At 43.7% G+C, this 26,644-nt stretch overlaps 1 protein-coding gene across 4 annotated transcripts in view; it reads left to right on the plus strand.

The window, feature by feature from the left end:
- The window catches only part of ACACB (acetyl-CoA carboxylase beta), a 156,288-nt gene that overhangs the window by 112,247 nt on the left and 17,397 nt on the right, over nt 1-26,644 (plus strand). For all 4 annotated transcript variants that reach the window (XM_088457281.1, XM_088457282.1, XM_088457283.1 and 1 more), the window contains 13 exons: nt 3,263-3,370; nt 3,655-3,711; nt 4,356-4,397; nt 4,498-4,713; nt 5,358-5,513; nt 7,662-7,865; nt 13,321-13,476; nt 19,796-19,918; nt 21,040-21,309; nt 24,178-24,275; nt 25,630-25,750; nt 25,834-25,944; nt 26,132-26,275. In XM_088457281.1, the coding sequence (XP_088313407.1) occupies nt 3,263-3,370; nt 3,655-3,711; nt 4,356-4,397; nt 4,498-4,713; nt 5,358-5,513; nt 7,662-7,865; nt 13,321-13,476; nt 19,796-19,918; nt 21,040-21,309; nt 24,178-24,275; nt 25,630-25,750; nt 25,834-25,944; nt 26,132-26,275 (1,806 nt within the window). The remainder of the gene's footprint in view (nt 1-3,262; nt 3,371-3,654; nt 3,712-4,355; nt 4,398-4,497; nt 4,714-5,357; nt 5,514-7,661; nt 7,866-13,320; nt 13,477-19,795; nt 19,919-21,039; nt 21,310-24,177; nt 24,276-25,629; nt 25,751-25,833; nt 25,945-26,131; nt 26,276-26,644) is intronic.

Genomic DNA, 26,644 nt, shown 5'->3' on the forward strand with positions numbered 1-26,644 from the left:
GGAGAATACTCGAAGATAGGTAAAGACTTCCATAAAAACATTGATGTTCTTAGAACCAATTTTTCTATTAAGCTAAGAGTGGTTTCTTTATGCTGATGGTACTTACTGTAAGTTACCTGTCCTACCCTCACCTCTCTGCCTCAGTCCTCACTTGGTTCTCTTCCTGCCTCTCTGACATCCCATTCTGGATGCCCCAGCGTTTTCCAATATTAAACATGCCCAAATCAAAACTCAGGTACTGCAAACAGAAAGAAAACCTTGATCAAGTGAAAAACCTTAACATTTATTATAAAATAGCAGATAGTCTATAAATTTACACATATAATGCACAATAGACTGTGATGTGTTTAAAAATCAGGAATCACACAATCTGCAGATACATAAATGGCTAACACTGATGAATAATAATATCAATTCGAACAGCATGTATTCAATGTTATGAGCAGTAGACATATAGGTTAATTGGAATAAATAGAAGCTGTCCTGCTTTAGTTGAATGAGTTTAACAGAAAACATATAGCCAGCCTCCAATAGCACAAGTAGGAGATGTTAGTCCATTCTTAAGGAATTGTTGATAATAAGTAAGCAATAAAGTATTGCAAATTACAGCTATAAGAACGGACAAGTAACTAGGTGACCATTTTAAAATATATAAAAAAAAACATAGGACCTTTGAATATAATCTCACCAATCGCAAGTGATCCAACTTCTAATTTATGTCACTGGTGGAAACTGGTGAGTCTGTAATATCCAGAAACTTGTATTCCAAATATTGGGCTGTAAAAAGGTGCAATGCTTCAAATTGGCAAGCAGCCAGTAACCGTTCTAAATAATAGGGATTGCTCTGTCAGCCTTGCAATGGCGATTCCAAGGTACAGAAAGTATAAGATTCCCTGGGTGTCATCCTTGACTCCTTATCCTACACACCGCACATCCAATCAATATCTCATTCTTGCCATCCTTCTCTGTAAAACACCTCTAAGAATGGGCCCTATCTCACCCCTGATGATATGAAAATTATTTTCCATTCACTTATCATCTCCCGCCTCAACTACTGCAACCTCCCCCTTACTCACCTTTTCACCACTTCAATCTATCATGATCGCTGCTGCCCATCTAATTTTCCTTCCTAACCCCTCTGTGTTGGCTCCCCATCCCCCTCAGAATCCAGTTCAATCTCCTGACCCTCCCATGCAAAGCACACAATCACTCTGCCCCTTATTACATCTCTAATCTCACATCTGCCCACGCTTCCCCTAATTGCCAACTCTACTACACCCTTGTTACCTCCTCTCATGCCAGCCTCCAAGATTTAACCCCACCCTCCTCTTGCTCCGGAACTTACTTTGTCGCAAACTCAGCCTCTCGCACGCTTTAAACGTTCATGCAAAAGTAACTTTTTTATCAAAGCCTAGTGTCCTTCCTCCTAAATTCCAATTATCCTCTCTTGATTTTCTCTTCTCCACAGTTCACCCACCAACTGTTTGTAACTAGCGATATACTTTCTTCCAGTCCTCATTGTTTCTTGTCTCCTAGTTTCTTTTAGCTATCCTCACTCTGTGTATGCCCTGCATTGGGTACAGGCTCATTGACTACTGTGACTCACCTCCACTTGCTTGTAAAGATACAGTGAGCTTCCCAACCCTCACTTCTTGTCCACGTCCTACCTAGTTTATCAGTTTATTGTTCTGTGTTGTTCCAAAGATATGTCAACTTACAGTTACCGTACCATTGATTATCTTGTTTTTACATATGCCCTGTACAGCATATGTGGTGACAAACATTAAGGATAATAATAATGAACCCCATCTGAATCAGAACATTGTCTTCCGTGTTTTAAAAGGTCGTCAAGAAACCAAGCAAATCGGGCTCTCTTCATTCACTGGTTATTGTAGTAGCTTTTTCAGTGTCCATAGAACCCATTTGTGCTGGCTGGATAACAAGTTGGTTCTATATGTGTGCCCTCTCTGGGGAATGTGATGGTACATTCCACCAGGTGGTAACCTCTTGGGCATAGCAAAAGGGCCTCTCTAGAACAGTTAGGGAGATGGCAACCTGATTTTCAGTGTACATCATAAAAAGTTTACAGAATTAATACTTTTTGTGTCCAAACATGACAGTTGAGGATGTTAGGTGCCTGTGCACTGCAACCTCCAAGTGTACTCTCCCTAACGGACAGCATCAGGAACTCTTCATGGCAATCCTGTGTCACACAATGGATGAATAGAGAAAATTGGATTTGTGTACGTACTTTAAATCCTTTTCTCACATTTCATTGGGGACACTGTGTCACATTAAACCCTGTGGAGGCCCCTAGGCAGAGAATTTGCGAGGGGGACCCCAAGATTTCATCTTCTGATATGTTTTTAATTTTACCAACCAACAATTTTAATAAACCATACGTAGGTTTTTTACAAACTGACAGCTTACAGAAGATGAGCTTTTACGAGACAAACTGTAATGTGACTGATGTTGACACCGGGCACCTAAACGGCACAGGGCCCATAGGCCGGTGCTAACTCTGCCTATTTGGTAATCCGGCACTAGGGACACTGGATGCCCTCCTTTGATCGCAGTCCCCATCGCAGCAGCCGGTTCGCACACTGTGACGTGTACGCATGCACAGTGCGAAATAATCGGCAGATTGTATGCGTAATACAGTAGTGAATCAGGCCCATTGTCTTTCTCCAGTGCAGTCAGTGTGCAGTAGAAGCATAGGGGCTTGACAGATGTGGTTTAAGAGAGGAGAAGGCCCGTGTGCAGGCTCTCTGCAGACCTCCTCCTTTCTGGCAGCGCAGGTCTTTGGGAACATGCCATGTTGCCAGAGACTTTTCTATAGCTTATGCGCAAAACACAGGGAAAATAGCTCACCACTTTCCCAGTGAATTCTGCTGTGACAACCAACACAGGACTTCGGAGAGGTAAGTATAATTATGGATGCAGTGTGTGTGGTGTGGGCCTCCTGGATCCAGGGACCTGTGTGCACCGCACACCCGGCACCCATAATAGATATGTCAATGGAGCTTGAGATTTTTGCTGATGAGATTAAAGTGCCCAAGCTCCCTGTGCACCCTATACCCACATAGCAATCTAGTGTCCCCAAATGTGTTCCAAGAAAAGTTTTTAACGTAAATATAAAAATCCTGTTGAGTCTTCCAAGTCAAGGAACAAGGAAGGAAAACAATATTTACATTCTTAAAATGTAGCTGAAAGTTTGCACACCTGAGACATTAAGCATCCCTAACTCTTATCATGTTCTCAGAGCATTCGGGAGGAGCCCATCCACATTCTGAACGTGGCTATTAAGTCTGCAGACCGCATTGAGGATGAAGAGCTGGTGGCAATGTTTAGAACTTTCTCCCAGTCAAAGGTATGAACAGTAACAATAACATGCACTAGTGTTCAGAATTCATGTCGTTTGGAATATAGATTTCCGCGCAGTGATTCCAATCTGATTGCACCACATTATTATGTTTTTTTTGTTTAATTGAAAATGTATCTTTTTCTATAGAAGTGTTGTCTTTAAGATGTACTGTTTTGCAGTTTTGGCCTGGCTGAGCATATTTGAGATTTTTCTTTATTGCTTTATTTGTTTGATTATGATATGCCTCTTACTCTGAGTCCATCTTGATCAAACTCTATTTGTGTCTGCAGAAAAACATTTTGGTGGATTATGGACTCCGAAGAATTACTTTCTTAATCGCCCAACAGGTTAGTGAAGGCCCAGTCAGTTGTTAAGATGGTCACACATGGGCAGATCAGGCCATTTGGCTTGATCACTTAATGATCTAAACTTTGGCCTGTTGGCATTCAGGCTTTGAATGACTGGGTCATGGATCATATAGGGACTGATTAATTGTCCAGTGACAGCATTGCAATCATCGGTGGATTGCATTTGTCTGCTACAAACCAGCCTCAATCAGATTTTATTATGTTATGACCCTACATATGGAATGATGTCAGGACCGTTTACTCAAAAACAACCAAATTTTCCAATGTGATTGCTACATGTTTGGTCAGTGTAAGGGTGTGCATTGTACAGAGGGTCTGATAGAGCCAAAAGCACTCCAGGGCTTGCGGCAGACGAGACCCTACCGCAAGGGTCTCGTCGCAAGCCCGATGGTCGCGATGGTCTTGACCATCGCGACCATCATCATGGACGCTCGCATAAGCTGTGGGTGGTAACCCATAGCTATGCGAGCGTCCAAAAGGCCGCTTCGCAATTAAAAAAAACGAACCCTGATTCAGAGCGGGCGCTCGTTCAGAGCGTCCGGCTCTGAATCAGGCCCTGACTCCTTTGCTAATACATAATGATTATGATTAATAATCAATCATACCTGTTTGTTCTCTTTCAGAGAGAGTTTCCAAAGTTCTTCACATTTAGAGCAAGAGATGAGGTTTGGCCATTGTACTCTGTTTGACAAATGTTCAAAGACAATATTTTCTGTAAAATGATTTTTAAAGAATTACAAGGTCTTGTTCTCCTTATTTGCTTAGTTTGCAGAGGACAGAATTTATAGACATTTGGAGCCGGCTCTGGCCTTTCAACTGGAGCTTAATAGAATGCGTAACTTTGACCTGACTGCAGTCCCATGTGCCAACCACAAGATGCACCTCTATCTTGGAGCAGCTAAAGTAGCAGCTGGTATAGAGGTGACAGATTACAGGTTCTTCATTCGAGCCATTATTCGACATTCTGACCTTGTCACAAAGGTAATTAATTCATTCACATGTACTTTTCACTTAAACTTCCAGGAACCACAATTATAGTTTCTTGGACAAGCTAGGGAATTGTAGTGACTCCTCATCTAAAAGGTGATATGGTTGTAGAGCACTGTTTGAAACCCTACTCCATGTGTATATGGATACATTTAGATGCGTCATGCAAGTAACCATAAGAAAATGATGCATACAATATTTCCTCCTGTGCTGTTTACACTATCTGCATGAATGAATAGACATGAAATGTATACCTGGTGATATACCCATGTTGCACTACATTTGGAATGCATAGTGAATATACCACTGTGTGAATGAGCCATTACAGAGTACTGTGTGTTTCTAGATAGAACCATCTCTGTAAAGTTCTATATAAAAACTTGTTGTTCATAAAATACTGGAGGCTGCTAACTTTAAATTCAGATTACATCCTAAAGTTATATTTGGTTAAATCTGTTAGCTTTATTCATTTTAAAGGTTTTATTTATTTATTTATTTATTTATTTAATAAAAATCAGGAAACTAGGTAAAAAATAAAGACTGGATAGAAATGAGCTAAGGAAACATTGAAGGAAGGAGGTGCAATACCAATATAGAGAGCAATAGTGCTCTATTTCTATATATTTGTCCCTTTTCAGGAAGCTTCGTTTGAGTACCTGCAGAATGAAGGGGAACGTCTTCTGTTAGAGGCTATGGATGAACTAGAAGTTGCCTTTAACAACACCAGTGTCCGGACCGACTGCAATCACATCTTCCTCAACTTTGTCCCCACTGTCATCATGGATCCCTCAAAGGTTACTTATTTGATTCTCCCGTTTGTCCTCACATAGGAATAACTACGCAACTTTGCTGACATATTTTTTTCTTGAAAAAAATTATTCACTATGCAGTGTCCTATTATATGTTTATGGGGGGTAATTGAGCTCGGAAATGTATCCACTTGCTCTGGCCCAAATGAGCTCACAAAATAAACAGGTGTGCGGAACACATGATACAGACGTGCCCATATACAACGATCTTCAAAACGCAACATAGAGCCCCCGTTTAGAGTAGAGATGAGTGGTTTGGTTTTGACTCTTTTTGGCAAATTAGCGCAAGTTCGGATTTATCTTGGATTGGCTATCCAAAACACATGAGATCCGAACATAACCGAGCAAAACAGAAGCGCTCATCTCTAGTTTTGAGGGACATAGAATTTGCGACTTACAGTAGCTGCACCAAATCGCTAATACTAAGTACCTAGTACACTATAAGCAAACGAAGATGAAAAATTGAGGAAAAGTAACAATCTAGAATAGAGCATAGAAGGGAATATGAGACTGAGATTCGGTCAGCCTAGAATCGCCTGTAGATGCATACACTCGGCTATGGAGCATTGCCAGTATGAAAAAACCACATGAACCATCCGCAAAATGGACTTGCGTGCAACTCTGCAGCAGCCCCACTATGTCCTGCTCACTGCTCGGACAGGAACCAGGACCGTTATTCCCCATGGCAGCAATGACAGTTAATGGCCATGACAGTTAAACGCTCTGGGTCCAGGAGCTGAAGGAGTGATGGCATCTGGCAGATAATCTGGCAGTCGATTATCTCTTCTAAACATCCTTGTCCTTGGTGAGATGACACTTCTCAGCATTACTATGTAATTTCCCACTGCCTCCACAAATGTTTTATAATTGCTGAAATATAATTTAGTGGGAGGTAGGGCATAGAGCTTATCTGAAATGCAGCCATCACTAACTGCTGTCCGCATTCTCCTATGTACCCCATTTTTTCCTGACCTTAATAACAGGGTCAGAACTTGCATTGAATACACAGATTTGTTACCACTATACATAACAAAACAGAGTAAGTTTTGGGGTAAGCTTGTGGGGTCGCCCTAGTGACATAAAAGTCACTAAGGGAAGAAATGTAGAAAGTGTGTGCTTGTTTTTTCCAATTTGGCCTGTCCTTCCTATATACTGAACATAAAAAATATATTTACTCCACTATGCTACTAAAAGAGCAGCATATATTGTTTAGTATAGCAGTGATACTAACAAATATGCCGTTGGTATGTAACATTATGTATCCCTGCCAGCAGCGGACTGTTGTGTCATGCGGATTTGCGACGGCCAGTCTGCGCATGTGTATTACACTGGAAGGCTTTGCTGAAGTCGGAAAGGCTGTTGCTGGGTCTCCACTGCTGACCATATCGCTAACCTTACCGCTGTTTGTTAAATACTGAAAGGAGGACATATCCCCTTTAGCGAGTGCTAAAAGGCTAAGGTGTTATTATTAAATGGGGCTCTTAAGGTGCGTATCCACTAGACGAGAAAAATAAACGATTACGACATTGTTATCATTCATTAATCGTTCATTAATCGTGCAGTAAAATGCCGGCAACGACCAGCATTGCGCGTTCCCGTTGGTCGTTGTCGGCATTTGTCATTGCCTGAACATGCAGGCCAACCGAGATCGTCAGGTTGTGCATGTTCGGGAATGAGGGAGGGTGCCTGCACTGAACGACATATCGACATATCGTTCACTGCACAGGATGGTGAACGATTAAGCGATTACAATGTTTTAATTGTACAGTCGTTCCACTCTCGTGTAGTAGATATGCACTTTTAGTCATGAACTGATCTTCCAAAAAGCTGACTGAGAAATATCTAAATGTTTTCATAGACAAACTAGATGGAACAAGTTACCTTTCACCAGCTGACAATTTGTATTATAGCCATTGTTTTGGTTTGACCGTTCCATATTGAAACTGCAAAGGTGCTTATTTTAGGGAAGAGTTTGGTTAAATTGTGCTTCTGTGGAATTTATATATGTTCAAGGATACATTATAGAACAGATTTATAGACACATCTTCAATATAACTTATGTTGACCTATGACTAAAGCACTGTCAGACTTTCTCCTGAACACGTCACCTTTGTCTCTTTGTTATTCCATTAGATTGAGGAGTCTGTCCGCTCTATGGTCATGAGATATGGCAGCCGCCTGTGGAAGCTACGTGTACTTCAAGCTGAAGTGAAGATCAACATTAGGTTAAATCCAATAGGCAAAGCCATACCCATCCGCCTGTTTCTGACCAATGAGTCTGGTTACTATCTAGATATCAGCCTTTATAAAGAGGTGACAGACCCCATCACTGGACATGTGAGTAATACAACATTCAGTAAGATATGTGAAAAATTACTGTTGCTATAATTTAATATACGTTTTAACAATTTGGAAAAATAAGAAATTATATTTCTTTCCCAGACTGTCCCATTTTATTATTTTAAATAATTGACTTATAATATTCATTTTCTTAGAGTTCAGACTCTTACAGTAAATCAGGATTAGTCACAATTAGTTTCCATAACATTTCGACTTTGTTTGTCAGCCAACAGATGTAAGGGATGACTTTTCTGGACCATTAACATTGCTTCATGTAATCTTTTTAGAAAAAGGATAGAAATTGGGTGTAATAGCTGGCATTAATAGCAGAATTGACCACTGCTGTGTCCAGCAAATGTAGCAAAATGTTTTTTTACTTCCATCTAGGGTGGACAATGGAACACTGGTTATAAAGTATGGTGATAAGAATTTGGGCACTTTCACATTTACCTCCAAAAGCTCATGCTTCTCTCCCTCTATAACCCTTTGGCCATCAGGGACTTCAGTTTAGTGCAATTCCAGTGCCACAAACACCATCGGTAATGTAGTGTGGATTTGCAGTAAGGGGTCCAATGTTCAATGTAGAGGTGAGCGGGCTCTGGCCCTGATTCAGAGCCGGACACTCTGACAGAACGCTCGCTCTGAATCAGGGCCGGGCTATTTTTTTTTTTAGAACGGCCTCCTGGCCGCACGCATTGCTGTGGGTGACCACCCACAGCTATAGCGAGCGGCCAGGAAGATGGTCGCGATGGTCAAGACCATCGGGCTTGTGACGAGACCCTTGTGGTAGGGTCTCGTTGCCGCAAGCCCCAGAGAGATTTCGGCTCTAACAGAGCCGAAATCTCTCCCACTGACATCACTCGTGATGTCAGTGGGGCCGGCCCCAAACGGAGGCGTTCACATGGGAACGCCTCCATTTGGGCAGCCACTCCCCTGGCCCGCCCACCAAAGGGGGCGTGCTGTCACTCAACATCGACAGCACGCCCCCTTTGGTACGAGACCCGGAGCGACTGATTGCCCGTCGATATCCGAGTCTCGCGCATGCGCACGACGGAGCCGGCTCGGTCGTGCGCATGCGCTCTGGGCCACCATGGACCCGGTTGCAAGCGCTCAGCGCTTGCAACCGTGTCTGAATCAGGCCCTCTGTTAGTTGCGGCTTCCAGAACATGTTCACTAGTCTTCCGGTAGACAATACTAACAGGTTTGATGGAACCCATTCAGTGCTTGGTAGCCTCAGGAGTTATTTAAGTCTCAGACAAATAATAGAGATTATGGGCCTGATTCAGCTTCAGACGAAATTGCAAAGCTGCACGCAAACAGCTTTACAATTCCGTCCTTGCAATTATGGTAATGCAGCAGGAGGCATCACGCCTCCTGCATGCATTACTGATCCGAGCTGCGTTGTCCAACGCAGCATCGCATAGTCTGCGGGAGCATCAGCTGTTTAAGTGACCCATGGGGTCACGCAAGGCGCTGCCGCATATTAGAGAAAGAAGCCAGGATATCTCCATCAGCCGACGGAGATACTGACCTCTTCCCTCCCCCCAAACGGCAGCAGACTGCCAATGACTGACAGTTTGCTGCCGCTATGCATGTATACACGCAGGACCTGTACTGCACATGCGCAGTACAGGTCAGGCGCCTGAGCAGATTCCCGACCATTAGGAATCTGCGTTCAGAATCAGGCCCTATGTTTCTACTCATATATCTTCATGGTTCAGAGTCCTGCTGTGTCTGTTCAACCCATGATAAACCTAAAATGTCCAAGTATTCAGCTGTGCGGGAACAGGTTCAAGTTTCAGTCTTTGAGATTGGTCATCAATAGCATGAAATAGGATCATTTCAAGATGTCCATGGGCATCAAGGATGCATGCTTGCCTGTTCTATTGAAAGAGATACCTCAATGCTTCCCCAGATTTTGATGTTCATTTACAACATTTTCAGTATTGAGATCTGCCTTTCTCCCTAATTCTAAGATTAAGGTATTCCCAAAGATTATGGCCCTCATTCAGAGCCGTACGCTCTGAGCAGAGCGCACGCTCTGCATGAGGGCCGGGCTCCATTTTCATGGAGCGTCCTCCTGGACGCTCGTATAGCTGTGGGTCACCACCCACAGGCTATACGAGCGTGCATTTTGATGGCCGCGATGGTCGTGACCATCGCGACCATCGAAATTGCGAGCCGGAGCCTGCGGTTGAGGTTTTCAACCGCAAGCTCCGGAGTGATTTTGGCTCTATCAGAGCCAAAATCACTCCCACTGACATCACTAGTGATGTCAGTGGGCCGGCTTTTGACGGGAGGCGTTCCCGTGGGAACGCCCCCGTCAGGGAGGCACGCCCCCGGCACGCCCACCAAAGGGGGCGTGCTGTCAATCAACATTGACAGCACGCCCCCTTTGATCGGACACAACGAGCGAAGGAAAGTCCTTCGCTCGTCGTGTCTGGTGCATGCGCATGACGGAGCTCCCTCCGTCGTGAGCATGCTCAGTGCAGACCATCGACCCACTTGCGAGCGGACAGCCGCTCGCGAGTGGGTCTGAATCAGGCCCTATGACAGTGGTGGCTGTCCTTCTTAGATTAGGGAGAATGACGATTGTCCTCTGCCTGGATGATTTGCTAAAGAAAGTATGCTCCATGTTTTCGCTGAAGCTCATACTGACTTGTGAAGTCCCTTTTAATTCACTTAAAGATTTCAGTTTCCCTTTTCACATATAGGTCCTAGGAAATATATCATTTCCACCCCTGAGGAGGTGCAAATTGCACGGTTTATTTCAATTATATCCTAGATCAACTTTTAGTTTCAAAATTAAATAATTCTTACCATCACTTGACCAGACAGCTTTTCTATCTCAAAAGGGCACCCATTCTCCACCTGGGACTGGTCATTTGTGACAGACACCAACCTTCATGGCTTGGACGCCGATAGTCTTCAGCATTAGGCCTCCTCTTTGGACTCCAGAGTACTCCTGATAAATGTGCTGGATCTCAGAGTGGTTTCAAAGTTCTTGCGAGGAAGGGCCACCAATATCTAATCAAACAAGGCCGTAGTTGTGGGTAATTTACATCTCTAGGGGGCATCAAGAGTGCCCTGGAGATGTACAATGTGCAGAACTTACTGTTCCAGCTATCGCACATGTTCTCATCCTGGTGGTGGAAAACTGAGAAACAGATTTCATCAGCATATACTAGAAAATCAGGGAACAGTGCAAAGTACTTCAATAAAAAAATAATATATTACATTAAATTATATTATAATCCAAGGAACCGTGTGGATACTCAAAAAGATACCGTTTAATGGTTATTTAAAAACTAGCATAAAACATATACAATATCATAGGTAAATAAAATGAAATAACAATTAGTTACAATGTAGAACAGTACAGGTAAATGATAGGCCAGGGTATAATATCACAAATGTATTGTGATTAATGTATTCATGCAAATAGATGTTCACCAGAAAGATTGCTGTATGTAAACATATACACTCCTCCACTATTTGGCAGTTTCAAAGAACAATTCCATATCTGGAAGATGTCATGTAGATCTCCATTCCTCATCATTAATTTAGTCAAGGCTGTTCTTGGAGACCAGCTTGCGTTTAAAATAATAAAGGTTTGAATCTAAATTAGATCTATACCAGGACATTGTAATTCTGGCCTTAGACTGGAATAGGCTTCCAGAGGAAGAAGCCTCTTTTCATTCTCTGGACTTGTAAGGTGATTAAGAATCTAATCATATGACACAGGAATTGCTGACGATAATTGGGCGTCAGAGAGTTTGGCCGGCGTCCAAACAGAACATTGCCAGGTGGATTACTTTGGCAGTTTTGCAGGCTTACATTCAGGCAAGACAACCTGTGTCTAAATGTTTATGCATATTTCACCGGGTTGATGATTCAGCTATGCAGCTTTGGTGGGTGGCCACCTTTCCTACACAGATTGAATAGATTTGCATTCATAGATAGTTTTGGAAGAAAGGTGTTGCCCGCACAGCTTCTGAGCATGCCTTCCCTTTGGGATGTTCACAATGGATGTAGGAGAAAATACATTTTTCTGTGTTCAGTGGGGGGCAGTGGACTCCGTCCCTTTTAAGCTTTTGTTCATTTTTTGTTCTTTTCACTGATATTCTTGTTAGAATTTAAAGTTTAAAGAACATTTTCTCTCCGCTTTGTTGACCTGTACAGCAGGTTGTTTTTTTTGTTCTGTAGCAGATTTCTTCTCATACAGTTATTATTATACATACAGCCATATTATATTTTGTTATAGTTATTGTGTTGCTTAAGTTCTTTCTAAATTCAGCATATGTATGTTTTATTTTCCATATCAGATTTAGCTTGACATTACTTCACATGCACTTATCTCAGAGTGTGTGTGTGTAAAGGACATTGTAAAAATATATCTAAAACTGTTACGGGTATTTAATGCATATTAGGCTGTATATACCATCTAGTATATATTATATTTGTTATACTTGAAAAAAATAAAATTTTTGGTACTCACCGTTTCTCTTAACCCGTCTGGGGGACACTGTATACCACGGGATGTAGAGGGTGCTGTTCAAGGAGCAGGTACAAGTGCAAACTTAAACTTTGTTTGTTCGCTGCCTCCTCCCCCTCTCTATGATGCACACCATGGCCAACGATTGGATACCTCATGGTATCCAATCAGTGGCATCACTATTGGTGGTGACACCTAGTGCTGCACTCAGGTAATCCTTGCGCGTGGTTTCAAAAGGAGGCTTGGCTGCACAACTGCAAGGCAACGCCCCCTGATGTGTGCCATATTGGGGGAGTGACCGAGTATTGTGCCCCCATTCTCATCACCCTGGGCTCTTGCCCAATGCTCTGCCTCTCCGAGAACAGTGTGATGACTAGCACATGTGTATGTTATCCATCACCGCTGCAGAGCTGCTCGGTGACACCATCCGCAGCTCTACTAATTTGGTATCATCCGGTGCGGCATGCACCCCCCTAGTGATGCCACTGCATCCAGTGTTCCCCAGATAGAATGTCAGGGAACCAATAATTGATAACTGGTGGCATTGGAGAAACTTGAGATAAGTGTCTACAATCAGGTTGTCAGGTTGCACTCTTGACAAGACGTGTAAATATGTACATGTGTGTGTGTAAATTATATTTTGAAATCAATCTAACAGACAGGCAAGGTGCCCTGCAAAAACATCTTTAGTTAACTGAAGTAGATTATTATAATATGCATTGTATAATTCATCTTACTACAGAAGGAGTTAAACATAATGACTTTAATACTCATTTGTCTATTTCTTTTGGTATGTACTGCTTTCTATCTGGTTTAGTGTACCTTCTGTGTACCTTCCGTTACCTGCATGCAGCAAAATATTTTACAGCATTATTAAAGCTAAATATCGCTGCTGATTATAGTTGTATCTTCAATTTACTTGTATTTATGTGAATCACACTGTTTTGCCCCTAACAGATCCTGTTTAATTCATATGGTGATAAACACGGACACATGCACGGAATGCTGATCAATACACCCTACGTGACCAAGGATCTGTTACAGTCTAAGAGGTTCCAGGCTCAGTCCCTAGGAACCACCTATGTCTATGACTTCCCTGAAATGTTCCGACAGGTAAGGCAAATTGTGATATTTTGGGTGCAGTGTCATAGATCTGTTACTTTAAATTTGAAAAGCTTTTTGGTAAATAGGTTTTAGCACTCTAATTGTCACTATAGATTACATATGCTATGTGCAAACCTCTCAACTGTATTAATGTATTGATGATTAGAGATTTCTCTATATATTTTTGTGTGCTGTACACCAAGCATCAATATGCCATGCGGCGCAAGACGCCTGGCACGAGTGTGCTGTGCCAGGCGGTGTAAAGTAGTGACTTTTGCATTTTCTACTTCAGGGTCCATAGGGGGTCCACAGGGTTGACCTTGGGGTATAGGTTGGGAACCAAATCCGGGCACCACGCAGTTAAAGCTTTTAGCTCCCAGGATGCACTTGGGTCCATTCTCCCTATAACCCCACCCCCAAGCCAGAGGCACCTCAGTTTAAGTTGGTGCCCGGCCGGAGTCGGGTCACCGTTTAGTGCAGTGGGGGCTGATTAGCAGCCCCTAAGCTTAATTTTTTTCTAAGGACAAAGTTTTTATTTTTACTTTGGACTCTTCAGAGCGGCAGCGTCGGACTGTCCATAGGACATCTAAGCTGCCGCTCCGTCACCCCACTGGCGCTGAGACAGTACAGATCTGGGGATCTCAGCGGGACCCCAGAGTCTGTACTAGCCGGACTCTGCGGGCGCCCAGGACTGCTGCCGGATCCACGGGGAGCAGCTAAGGCGCGGGTCACCGCTTGCGGTGATCCACGCATTTGAAATGCAGTCCTGTGCCCCCGATCTCTGGGGACAGACCGGAGGCGCTGGCAGTGGCGGCGGGCCCCCCATACCCCGTGTGTCCACTAGACCACCAGGGACTTAGCGATCGGCGCAGGGAGCCGGCGTCCCGGGGGTTAATAGCCAGACAGGGGAGGCAGCTGCGGCTCCTCCCCTCAGCTCAGCGCGCCTTTCAGTATCCATAGTCTGGCGTCGCTGAGCTGCTTCCTCCGCGGGCCACGCTTCTTCTGAGGTCTTCAGCGGCCATTTCTTTGTGGTGCAGCAGAAATCTCCGGAGATGGCAGTTGGTCCAGTCCCCCTGCGTACCTCACCATCAGGTTAGTGTACACAGCGCTGTAGCCTTCCCAGACACTGAATCTGGGTAAGTTGAATGCAGTGACATAGTGCAGTATATTGTATGACATGTTTATGTATATATATATATATACATATATATATATATATTTCTGCATGGTATGTGACTTATGCTAGTGCTGACTGTCTGTTCTTTATTCTCACCTGTCAGTGTATATCTATCCCTTTTCTTTACAATCTGCCCTTATACAGCTGTACTTAGGGTGGTTCTGAGACCTCACATGTATATACTCGTTAATATTTGTGAGGTTTGTCACATACTGTTGTGTGCTGCACGTTGCCATATTTTGGGTGGAACTGTGTGTTGCATATGCTGAAAATGGGTCCCTGCAGCTAATTTTAGCATCAGTCAGCACCAGTATAGCGCTGCTTGATATTTCCGCCAAGCTTGGTCAGATATGTCTGACCAGGAGATAGAGCGTTATACTGCACCCATTTTTACTATCCTGCAAGCCATGTGCTGCAGGTGTTAGTGCGGAGGATTTAACTCATAAAGGGTTCTGTATGTGGCGTCATCTGGTGCCGGCCCCTTTCACGACCCCCTTGGGCGATTTGTTTTCTCGGGATCCTCTCAATTGCGGATCGCCGGGCGAGCCCCATTGTTGTACCACACCTGGTGGGTTACTTCACCATACTGCCCTTTTCATCTCAGGGTATCTTGCAGTTTCTTGCACTCTTCCCCTGTGACACAGACTACCGCTCACTGCAGGGTTTTTTCGCAGTATATGAATTCCCCCTGGTGCCGCAATAGTCTGTCATTCCCCTTGCAGGGATTACCACAGCCACCCTGGGTGGATGTCGTTTTCTACGAAACGCAAATTGGCGTGGTTGACACCCTGTGGTTACTTCCCAGTTGGCTCTGCCGTGTACTGGATACTGTTTTGGGCTCTTTCCCTCTTACACGGGGGGAAGCCTATTTCAGGTTTTATTATCCCTGCTTTAGGGCTGGTAGCAGGTCCATTCTGGTAAAGTGAATGTTGACCTGCACCTGTATCATACACCCTCAGTCTTATGTGCCTTCGGGTTCCCTGTTGCTGACCAGCGGGTGGATCGCATGGCGGGACTCTGGCTGTTGCCAGATACGAGGTATTACAACAGTGTTTGGCCTCCTGTCCCAAATTCCCTGAGGGTCATCACGAGCCCCTCCTGGGGTGGATGGGCGTGTTATTCATCTCATTACAGACGTTACTACACCTCCCATTCCTGCGTGGTCGGACCTTGACAAGATTGTAGTAACATTGGCAGTAATACTAACGACAGGTTTACCGCCTTCAGCTATGCCCACTACAAGGCCTCAGACTAAGTCTGTTAAGTCTTTTTGTCCTCTGGGTCAGCCTAAAGGTCTATTTCTTCATAGACTGTCGGCCTCTACAAGGGCCGACATATCCAGTACCGAGCAGGCCTGGACTGCCAGCCGATCCTGCTTCTGAACCTACGGATATGTCCAGCCTGACGAGACAGGCCTCCCACTGGGAGATAGCGATTTTCTCAGTTCGCCCGGTACTAGTGTCAAGTTGCCGCGGCTATGTGGGTAGGAGGGTATGCCCTCTCTTTGCTCAGGCTGCCTCTTTCCTTGTGATGGTACGCGGGCCACTATTCAGACCCGAACAGGGCCTTACAAATCCAGAAAGCTATACAGCTGTTGCGGTAAGCGGAGCTAATTAGGCCATCCCCACTTTCTCAGCGAGGGACTGGTTGTTCTGCTTTCTTTCTGGTGTGGAGGCTGAATGGTCCTCTTTGGCCTATTCTCTGTCTCAATTCCCTGAACCAGTTCCTAAAGCTACCTGGGCTCAGGAGACAATCCCTATGCTCCATCGTACTATGTTTGGAACCTGGGGACTTTATGGTGTCACTGGATAAACAGGACGCGTGCCTACGGGTACTTACAGAGACCTTTCCTCAACATGGACTGAGGTTTGCTGTATCACAGCAACACTTATAATTTTTCGGGCTCTGCCTATTGGGACTGTCTTCAGTCCCACAGGGGTTTACCAGCGTTTTGGATTTTCTGACAGTTCTCCTGTTCAGTATATCCCAATGCTCCTGTACCTGGACGGCCTCCTGCTCTTAGCAGGATCACCGGGGTACTTTACAGCTAGGTCAGGATGACCGTGGCTTCTTCAGGGTGCAGGCATTTAATCAACGGGGAAAAAGTCCTCCCTGCATCCCTCTCTGGGTATTCTTCATCTAGGAGCCCTGCTGGATTCTCAGAATCTGAGAATTCTTCTGGCGTAAGACGGCATCTCCACTCTTCCATTAGGAGTACATGGATGTCTACGCAGTCAACATATGTCTTTACACTCTGGGATGCATGGTCAAATATTCAGTGTCTGCCTTTGGATGGGTGGAATGGGCTTAGTTCTATTCCAGGCCTTTCCATAATTGGCTTATCTCCAGATGGAACGAGTTTTTTCTGTCGGATCACTGTTCAAACGATGATGTTCTCTCCGGAGGCAAGTCGGTCCCTTTCCGGGTGGCTATGGCCACCCCGTCCAGGGTATTGTTTGCTATGGACAGTGTCTTGTTCGCATCCATTTCAGTGCAGTTGGACGTCTGTCGATTCCAACCTGTCAATTAACTTGTTGGAACTTTGGCCTGTCTTGGGCCTTCACTCTGGCATAACTCTTGTTTCCCGGTGAACCTGAAAAGGTTCAGTCCGACAGGGTCAGGACAGTGGCTTCCTTTTTAGCAACACTGTTCGTTGGATGGCAATGACAGGTATGTCACACATTCGGACATAGTCCGAGGGTCTCCTCCCAACCATCTCGGCTGCGTTCATTTCAGGAGCTCTCCATTGGGAAGCGGGAGTCCTCAGCCGTCACGACGTGCATCCCGGGGACTAGTCTCTTCCACCAGAGAGGTTTCATCTCCTGGTGAGCAGGGGGGGCCCCCTGAGGTGACCCTCATGGCCTTCTGACTTTATCACACTATGGTGTTACAGTCCAGCTCTGGGGATTCTGAAGCAACCTTCAGTGACTCTTTGTCGATGAAGTGGTCCTTCCACTTTGCGTACCTGTGTTCTCCGGTCTCCCTTCTTCCTCGAGGGAAGTGTTTCAATCGAGACAGAGATGCTTTCCTGCTGGTGGCTCCTGATTGCCCCAGATGTCAGGGGTACTTGGATTTTCGGAGTCCCTCCATCGATACTCCATTCCTGATGTTTCACTGCCCGGACCTGTTGTCTCAGGGTCCTTGGTTTTGCCTTGGACCTGGGTCGTTTGTCTTTGACTGCGTCCCTACAGTGGTCTTACGGCTTCCCTGGCTTTGTCATCGTTGGAATGATTAGAGCACATGGATCAGCTTTTGCTGGGACCTACCACAAATTGTGGCAGCCATAATTCTTATGGTATTGTACCTGTCGATACGATCCTCCGGTGTCCAGGATCTCCAGAGATTCTGGCATTCCTTCCGGCTGGCTTGGGTTTCACCCTCGGCATGGCCTTCCTGACAGTGTGGATCTCTACACTGTCAGTATGGTTAAGATGTGGAATTGCTCCACTCTGGTACCCAGTTCATCCTTTGGAGTGTTTTCTGGATTATGCCTCCATTTGTCCTCCCTAGGGACTCCGTGGGAGTTAGTAGTGGTTCTTCGTTCCCTCCGGGGACAGTCAATGGAACCGCTGGTTGTGATAGCCATTGCATGGTCTATTGTTAGTCTCTCTCTCTCTCTCTCTCTCTCTCTCTCTCAGGGTGTTTATATCAACCAGGAGAGTGTCTGACTTGGGAGCGTTCTCATGTGGCTCCCTTTTCTGGAGGGCATCATGTCAGGGTGTGAGTTGCTCTCGCCCTGTGTTTCTTCTTAAAGTGGTTTTTAGGTTCCATATTATTCTGGAACTTATGGTACGGCCATTCAGTCCCCAGTCCTCTCGGCTGGTGTGGCCTCATTGACTGTGGTCCGGCCTCTTTGGATTTATGTGATCCGTTCAAGTTCCTTATGGAAATCGGACTCCTTATTGGTGGTCTACGGTTTCTGGTTTTCACAGGAAAGGATGGCCGGCCTATAATCAAATGTTGGCTGGATGGCCTCGTATGTCTTCCTCAGGGGCCTACCCATGGGTAGGCCTTTCTGTCGCTGAGGCTTGTTTTTTCTGGGGCCATGTAACCCTCGTGGGCGGCTCGCTGTGGCGACTCAGCTGTTTTGCCAAACTAGGTGACCACGTGGTCTTCTGTCCACACCTTTTTAAGGTTCTAGGCATTGGTTTCCTTTGCCTCTCAGGATGCTTCCTTTTTGGTGACGGATTCTCCTCTCAGCACAGGAGCGTCCCCACCCTTGGTTGAACTGCTTTGGGACATCCCCAAGGTCAACCCTATGGACCCCCTATGGACCCCCTATGGACCCTGAAGTAGAAAACAAGAGATATGGTAAGAACTTACCTTTGTTATCTCTGTTTCTACGAAGTCCATAGGATCCACAGGGCGCCCGCCCTGACGCACCTGGCTTCATATGAGCTGTGTGGCTGGTCACCGGTTTTCCATCTCCCATTTCTGTGAGTATGGTTATTGAGTGCTCCAGTTTTCTCTCTCTTCTTCTCTCCTCCTCCGGCCTTTGGCTACTTACAAACTGAGGTGCCTCTGGCTTGGGGGTGGGGTTATAGGGAGAGTGGACCCAAGTGCATCCTGGGAGCTAAAAGCTTTAACTGCGTGGTGCCCGGATTTGGTTCCCAACCTATACCCCAAGGTCAACCCTGTGGACCCTATGGACTTCGTAGAAACAGAGATAACAAAGGTAAGTTCTTATCATATCTCTTGTTTTATTCACACTGCAGGCACAGCCAAACACAATCAGTCTGTACAAGAGTCCCCAAGCTGCGACTTTAGCCATACTTGAATTAGTTTAAATATGTGAAAAGTTGCAAATGAAGCGTAACGGAACTTGGCGTGATAAAAAGCTGCAGCCACTGCATCATAGCACTTCGTATACAGAATCACTCATTTGCACACAGATGTACAAGTGTTGCATATAAAATTAATCAGTGCAGTCTCATTCAGCGGTTCTGTCACATTCCATTGTTTGATTTGAGCGAATAATACGCACATTTGAGTGAAAAAGATGCTCTGTGCAAGCCGAGCCAAGAAGGGCTGTTTGGTGCAATTTTTGCAATAGTACATGAGGACACATCGGTACTTTTATGTGTTAGGCCCTTTTATTTTGCAACTAGCTGTGTATAAATTAATGTTATTTTATGTGTTGTCTTTTTGCAGGCTCTGTATAAATTCTGGGGTTCAGGAGAACCTAACACCACTGATATTCTTACCTACACAGAGCTGGTTCTCGATAGCCAGGGTCAGTTGGTTCAGCTTAACAGGTTGCCTGGCGGAAATGAGGTAACTTATTTTATTGAACACACTTGTCATCTGTGATAAATAATGTAATACATTATCTCAGGTATATGAAGAAGTGACGTGCTCGGAATAAATATTTCTGCTATTCAGGCCTGCTCTTTTTAATGATAATAGGGCCCTATCTGAGCAAGCTCAACATTTTAAAGGTACATAAAATACTATGAAGCATAGTGGATGCATACGGCAAGACGCCATGGTTTTGCAGCATTGCACCTATATGGTCTGCCTACTGCCTTTCAAAGTTCACACTTGGAAAGTGCAACTAGTTTTGCCTGGATGTGGTAAAATCTGAAGAGGTGCACTGCATAAAAATGTAAAAAGCAAATATACCTTGTATTTTCAGTAATCTCTCTCTAACGCGAAAACTAATTTCTACATTTCACCCCAATCTAGGCATACTTGGCATTTAGAAAATATAAGGAGCGCTATAGTGGTGTAAATTAATCATAAATACATATGGGTAAAATACCTTATTTATTAAAAAATATATAATATATTCTATTAATCAACATATAAGTATAAGCATCCTGTACAAAAACTTATTTGCAAACATACAGTGTACATACGAATTAGATGAACTATTAAGACTCTTTCTATGACTCCATAGGGGGCACAGGGCGCCCACCCTGACGCACCTGTCTCCCTGGGAAGTTTTTCCTTGGTGACCGGCCCGGCAGTACTTCCATGATATGCGTGGTTCTGTATGTATGCCGGCCTTCCTTCTCTTCTCCTCTGACTTGCTCCTGCCGTCGGCTTACAAACTAAACTGAGGTCCAGTGCCTGGGAGCGGGGTATAGAGGAGAGGATCCTGGGCTTGTGGGTAAATTGCTTTAACCATTAAGTGCCCAGTCTCTCCTCTCCAGGTTATACCCAGAGTTGTCCCTGTGCCCCCTATGGAGTTAAAGAAAGAGACTTAACAGATGAGACATAAGTCTCCTTTTTTTGCTAGTTGAGGCTTTTTACCATCACAAAATATAGGCTAGTTGTTTGTGATTGCATATTTACCTTGGTAAAATAAATAGTTAAAACAACACCATGTAAAAGTTTACAGTGCAATTGTTTTCCTATCCATTCTCTCTCTATGAATTCTCTCTATGTATTAGGTTGGAATGGTGGCTTTCAAGATGAAGCTTAAAACTCCTCAGTACCCAAAAGGACGGGACATCATTGTAATTTGCAATGATATCACCTACAAGATTGGCTCTTTTGGGCCACAGGAAGATTTGCTTTTTCTGCTAGCTTCAGAGCTTGCTAGGAAGGAAGGGATCCCACGAATTTATATTGCAGCTAACAGTGGCGCTCGGATAGGACTGGCAGAGGAACTCAGACACATGTTTCAAGTGGCTTGGAATGACCCTTCTGATCCTTACAAGGTGAGGAAGAGACATGAGTATAGCATATATCTCAGGCTGTTCAGCATTGAGTTATCTAGATCCGGGGTAGCAATACCTTTGGGCTTTGAGAACTTCTTGCTACTTAAAGTAAAGTTAGAGGTCTACCTAGTCATTCTGTACTAATGATGTTTTAAGACTAGTAATAAACAAAATTTAAATTGCATAATTTGAAACCATCATTAAAAATATACGTTGCACCTGAAGCCTCTATTAGAACCACTTTAGCCTTGGCTTGTGTTAACAACTTCTGGGGACATCTGTTTGACACCTATCAGTAGAGGCTGCTATTACTGGATGACAAGGGCTGGTGAAGTCCCTGTCAGCTAACAGGCAGGTGTCTTTTCTTCTTTTCAGAGATATAATAAAATAATAAAAGGAAAATGTAAATACATATACATAAAGTGACAAACCCTGATTGGGTAAGTGGGCTTGGGAAGGTGGGTGAATGGGCTAGCTAGGCTGCCCATGGTGGTGTTATTGGTGGCAGCAGGATATATGAGTAGGGGGGTATGTGTGTGCTACTGTCCAGCTATCACTTCACATGTTAGAGACAGACTATTAGTTAGATATATAGATTGATAGATGGTTGGCGGTACAAGAAAAAATAAAATTTTGATATGTAAAAGCCTAATGTTGCTTAGTGTAAAAGACATAATACTGTACAAAATAACAGACAGGGCTGAACTGGTGATAGTAAAATGATTTCCACCTGCGAGGCGGTGCAATTGCACAGGTCCATTCAATTTATTCCCAGATTTTACTATTTTAAAAATGTAACAAGTCTCGCCAAAGTTTAACCATCAAGCTTATCAGACTGAAAGCTACGTATGTTGTTCCGCTGATAGCTGAAGGTGACAATCCCAACAAGGGTTGCCCATTCTCTAACTATTAGTGGATGACTGTAACAACAGAAGCTCTTGGCTCTCCAGTGCCAGTTGTGGGGTCTTTGGACTCTAGAGGAGTCAAATCTCCTGATAACTGTAAAGGACCTCAGAACATTGCAGTCAGAGGATGCTAGTTCTTGCAAATAAGAACCATTAAGATCCAGACAGACAATGCCAAGGTGGGGGCCTACTTAAATTATAAGAGGGAGGCGCCATGTGTGACCTGGCCATCAGAGAAACCAGCAAGGTTATGCAAAGGGTGGAGCAAAACTTCCAGCCATTACAGTGCCTTTCATTCCAGGGGTAAATACTGTAAAGCAGATTTCCTCAGCAGACAATGCCTTCGCCCCAGGTAATGGTCCCTTCACCCTGATGTCTTCGAGCAGATCGTGAACACAAGGTGGATTACTTACACTGCAGGACATGTGATCCAAAGGCATTTCTAGTAGATGCCACTCATTACCTTTGAACTTGCATCTAATCTACCTGTTCCTCTGATAGCGAAGCTTCCTGAGGGTACTCAGGTAGGTAAAAAAGAGGGTATTCTGAAGATTCTGGGAACATCGTACTGGCCAGGGAATCATTGTACATAGACATTGTAAGCATGAGCCCTTTTGTGGTGCTTGGCTTAAGTAAAATTAGTCAGGACTCTGTCATCACCAGAGCAGTTCAGACTATGTTCCAGGCGAGAATTACCACAGGGTTTGTAAGACCTACATCTCCTGGTGTGAAGGGATGGACTTCCTCTTCTTTTTGGTTGGACCGTTTACTTCTGTTCTTGTGGGACGGTCTGGAAGGGGGTTTGAAGCTTGTCTCCTTAACAGTTCAGATATCAGACATCTTGTGGTTGCCTTTCAGGGAGGTAAAGACATTTCTTATCTGAGGTACAGTCATTCCTTAAGGGTGTGATGCATGTGTACCCTCCATACATTCCTCCTATTGCTCCTTGGGTCTCAACCTGAGGACAGCCCTACAGCATCCTTCCTTAGAACCTTTGTTTAGATGGAGTTGAAGTTCCTTACTTGAATGTCACTCTTTTGATGGCAGCGTGGTGAGTTTCAGAGCAAGTGACTGTGTCCCAGTAAGTCTCTGTTTCTCATATTTTGTTAAAGTCTGGGCTGTTCATAGGAACAAACCTTTTTCCAGCCCAAAGAACTCTCTTGATGACCTATGCATGTGGATGGCTTGTTGATTCTTTATGATGACTAGAAGATGTTGGTGGCATCTAGGAAGACCATTGCCAGGTGAATTACCTATATTATTTGTCAGGCTTACATTGGAACAGGTGAGCCTGTTCCTTCAATGATTATAGCGCTTCTATCAGATAAGTGCCTCCTGGGCACTACGATAAGATGCCTTGGTGGAGCAGTTGTGTTGGATGACCACTTGGTCCGTGGTACACACCATTAAAAAATTCTACAGATTGAAAATGTTTGCGTCCAAAGATTCTAATTTTATATATAAGATGTTGAACACTGACTTCTGATAGCTTTGGGATGACATCAGTTGTCCCCCTGGGTGAAAGAGAAAATTGGAGTTATTGGTTCATGGTAAAGGGGGACACCGAACTCCATTTATATATGCTCTTGTTTTTGTTTCTTTTTTTTCCACTGTTGACATTGTTTGGATTCTTGTTTTTGTTGGAGAAAGATGTTCTTTCCTTTCCCTCTTTTCTATACTAGAACTTTCTGTGCGTTTAGATTTACTGTAATTCCATGGCAGGCTTGCAGGGTTTAATAGAGGTGGAATTTGAGCTTCTGTAGCACAGTATTCCAGTATTTCCCAATGGAATAGGATTTAAATTAAGCATAAGATTATCATTGTTGTTCTGAATCCACCACTTAGTTTGTGTTTGACCTATCATCCTGAGTGAAACATTTACCCTACAATATTCATGGTTTAGAAAGTGGTCATTCATACAAATAGTCCTTAAATAACTGGCTGTCTGAATTTCTTTCTCCAGGGTTTCAAGTATTTGTACCTGACCCCTCAGGACTATACACGGATTAGCTCTATGAATTCTGTGCATTGTGAACATGTTGAAGATGAAGGTGAATCAAGGTAAAGATATTCATGCAATGCAGTCAACTGACATTAAGTGACAGTTAATACTCCCAAATATCTGCCTTAACCACCGTGATCTTTGTGTTCACCTGTACAGCTGCAGCCAGGAATCTCAAGTTAAATATTGAAACTAAAAAGACTAATGCAGCCATACATCAGCGCCGCGATTACCCAATGCTGATCGCCAATCTGTTGGCGCATCGGGGATAAACAACCTGTTAAATATCCCCAACCCGCCGATCCCGATCATTTTTTGGTCGGGATTGGTGAATCCAGGATTTCCAATATGTTGGATTTCCCCAATTCCCCTACCCTGGCGTCGATAGAACAGGGAATTGGGGCAATGCGCCGCAAATGTATGGGCCCCTTTAAACCTTGAAATTGAAGTACTATGCTCAATAGTGTGTGCATTTTCTGCAGTGAATGCCCCTCATCACGCATGCTTAATATGATTTTGTTGCCTTCACTAATGTTGTCTTAATGTTTATGAAATATACAATGACTCAGTAGTTCTCATTCATACTTTCTGCCACAACATGTACGATGTGTGTTATGTGTGGACTTCACATGATATAACCTACCATGTCTCAAACATAAAGTGCAAAAACTCACTATTAATTAAATACCCAATTTGTATTGTAATGTACATCCTCTGATTTAGTTTTTTGGGACTTAGGCCAAATGTCCTAAAACTTTATCAACCCATGAACTTCAAATCTTGGCTTATGTGGCATTACATGTAATAATATAATTAGTGTACCATGCATAGTCCAAAACCAAATTAAAGTAAATAAGTAGCAATTACAGTATGGTAAAAATTCCTTTTTCCAGTTTGTACAGGACATGCAACATTGCTGTCCCATGTACACCAAATACAGCCCCATAAGACAAAATTCACCCCCAGCACTGCTTGGAACTTGTAGCCACTGCCATTGTAATTCGCCTACTGACAATGCAAACAGACAGCAACAGTTGATATCTGATAGGGCTGTGATTGCAAAATCACAGCTTTTATTGTTTAAATTGTACTGTTCTGTTAGGTGCTGGGGCTGCAATACCTACAAATGATTTTTAGTCTTCATTTGGGTCTTTCTCGATGGGTATGCTTCCTGGTTTTAAGTAATTGAATCAGCCTTTATACAGTATCTACAGTAAATAGTGTATAGAGGATAATTCTATTGGGCCAGCTGAAGTAGTTATCCCATCTATATAAGCTAATAAATGTTGAAATAACATATGGACCTGTATTTATAGAAAATCAGATGGGAAATGCAGGGATTTTTACTGTTCATATACTTGTTACTATCAACTCTTCTAGCAGAGAAATGTTATATGTGGTTCTCCTCCACAGGTATATGCTGACTGACATTATTGGAAAGGAGGAAGGAATCGGAGTGGAGAATCTGAGAGGATCAGGAACGATAGCAGGAGAATCATCTCTGGCATATGATGAGATTGTTACCATTAGCATGGTATGTGTCCTTTTCTGCTTTGACCATTGTTGTGTTGTCCTGACAAGCACATGCAGAGATTTCCAATCTCTATTTGCTTTCAGGTAACGTGTCGTGCAATTGGGATAGGAGCCTACCTGGTGAGACTCGGACAACGTGTTATCCAAGTGGAGAATTCCCATATAATCCTGACTGGGGCCAGTGCCCTGAACAAGGTCATTTACATTTCTGTGTTTATTGTGCACTTGGCGACCAGTCAGTTCCAGTAGTGTCTTGCCATTGTGCTGGGATAATTTGTATGGGGAACCTATAGATATGATCTGTCTTTAGATTGCCAAATTAACGAACGAACACCGAAGTTTAAAACAAATGTCTTTTTAAGCAAACTTTCTCCTGTTTTAGGTCCTGGGTCGTGAAGTGTACACCTCAAATAACCAGTTGGGAGGGGTACAAATTATGTGTAATAATGGTGTGTCTCACACTATGGTGCCTGATGATTTTGAAGGAGTGTATACTATTATTCAGTGGCTCTCTTATATGCCAAAGGTAAGATATATTTAGTGTTCCTGTTGCTGTGTTTAGCCTGTATAATTTACAGTGGATATTTGTTTAAAAGTAAAGATAAAATCTCTTGACATAAAATATATGTGGAGAGCTAATATTTGTGACATGGTGCAAAACACAGTGTTTCCTATATGGAGAGCCAGTGATGTTTCTGGCTTTACTGTCACTCACACGGTCACACCACATTATCCTGTATAGATTCTTTTCACATCACAAACAAATCTGAACACCAAAGGTTTTGTAATATGTGTAACAGTAGAGTAAAAGAAAAAAAAATAGAAAGCCAGTCAACATATATCCTTCACCTATCATATCTGCTTTCACAATCTATTCTGTTATTCTTGTATAAAG

This window comes from Taudactylus pleione, unplaced genomic scaffold, assembly GCF_031769625.1.
Source record: "Taudactylus pleione unplaced genomic scaffold, aTauple2 ptg000749l, whole genome shotgun sequence".
NCBI classification, from domain to species: Eukaryota; Metazoa; Chordata; class Amphibia; order Anura; family Myobatrachidae; genus Taudactylus; species Taudactylus pleione.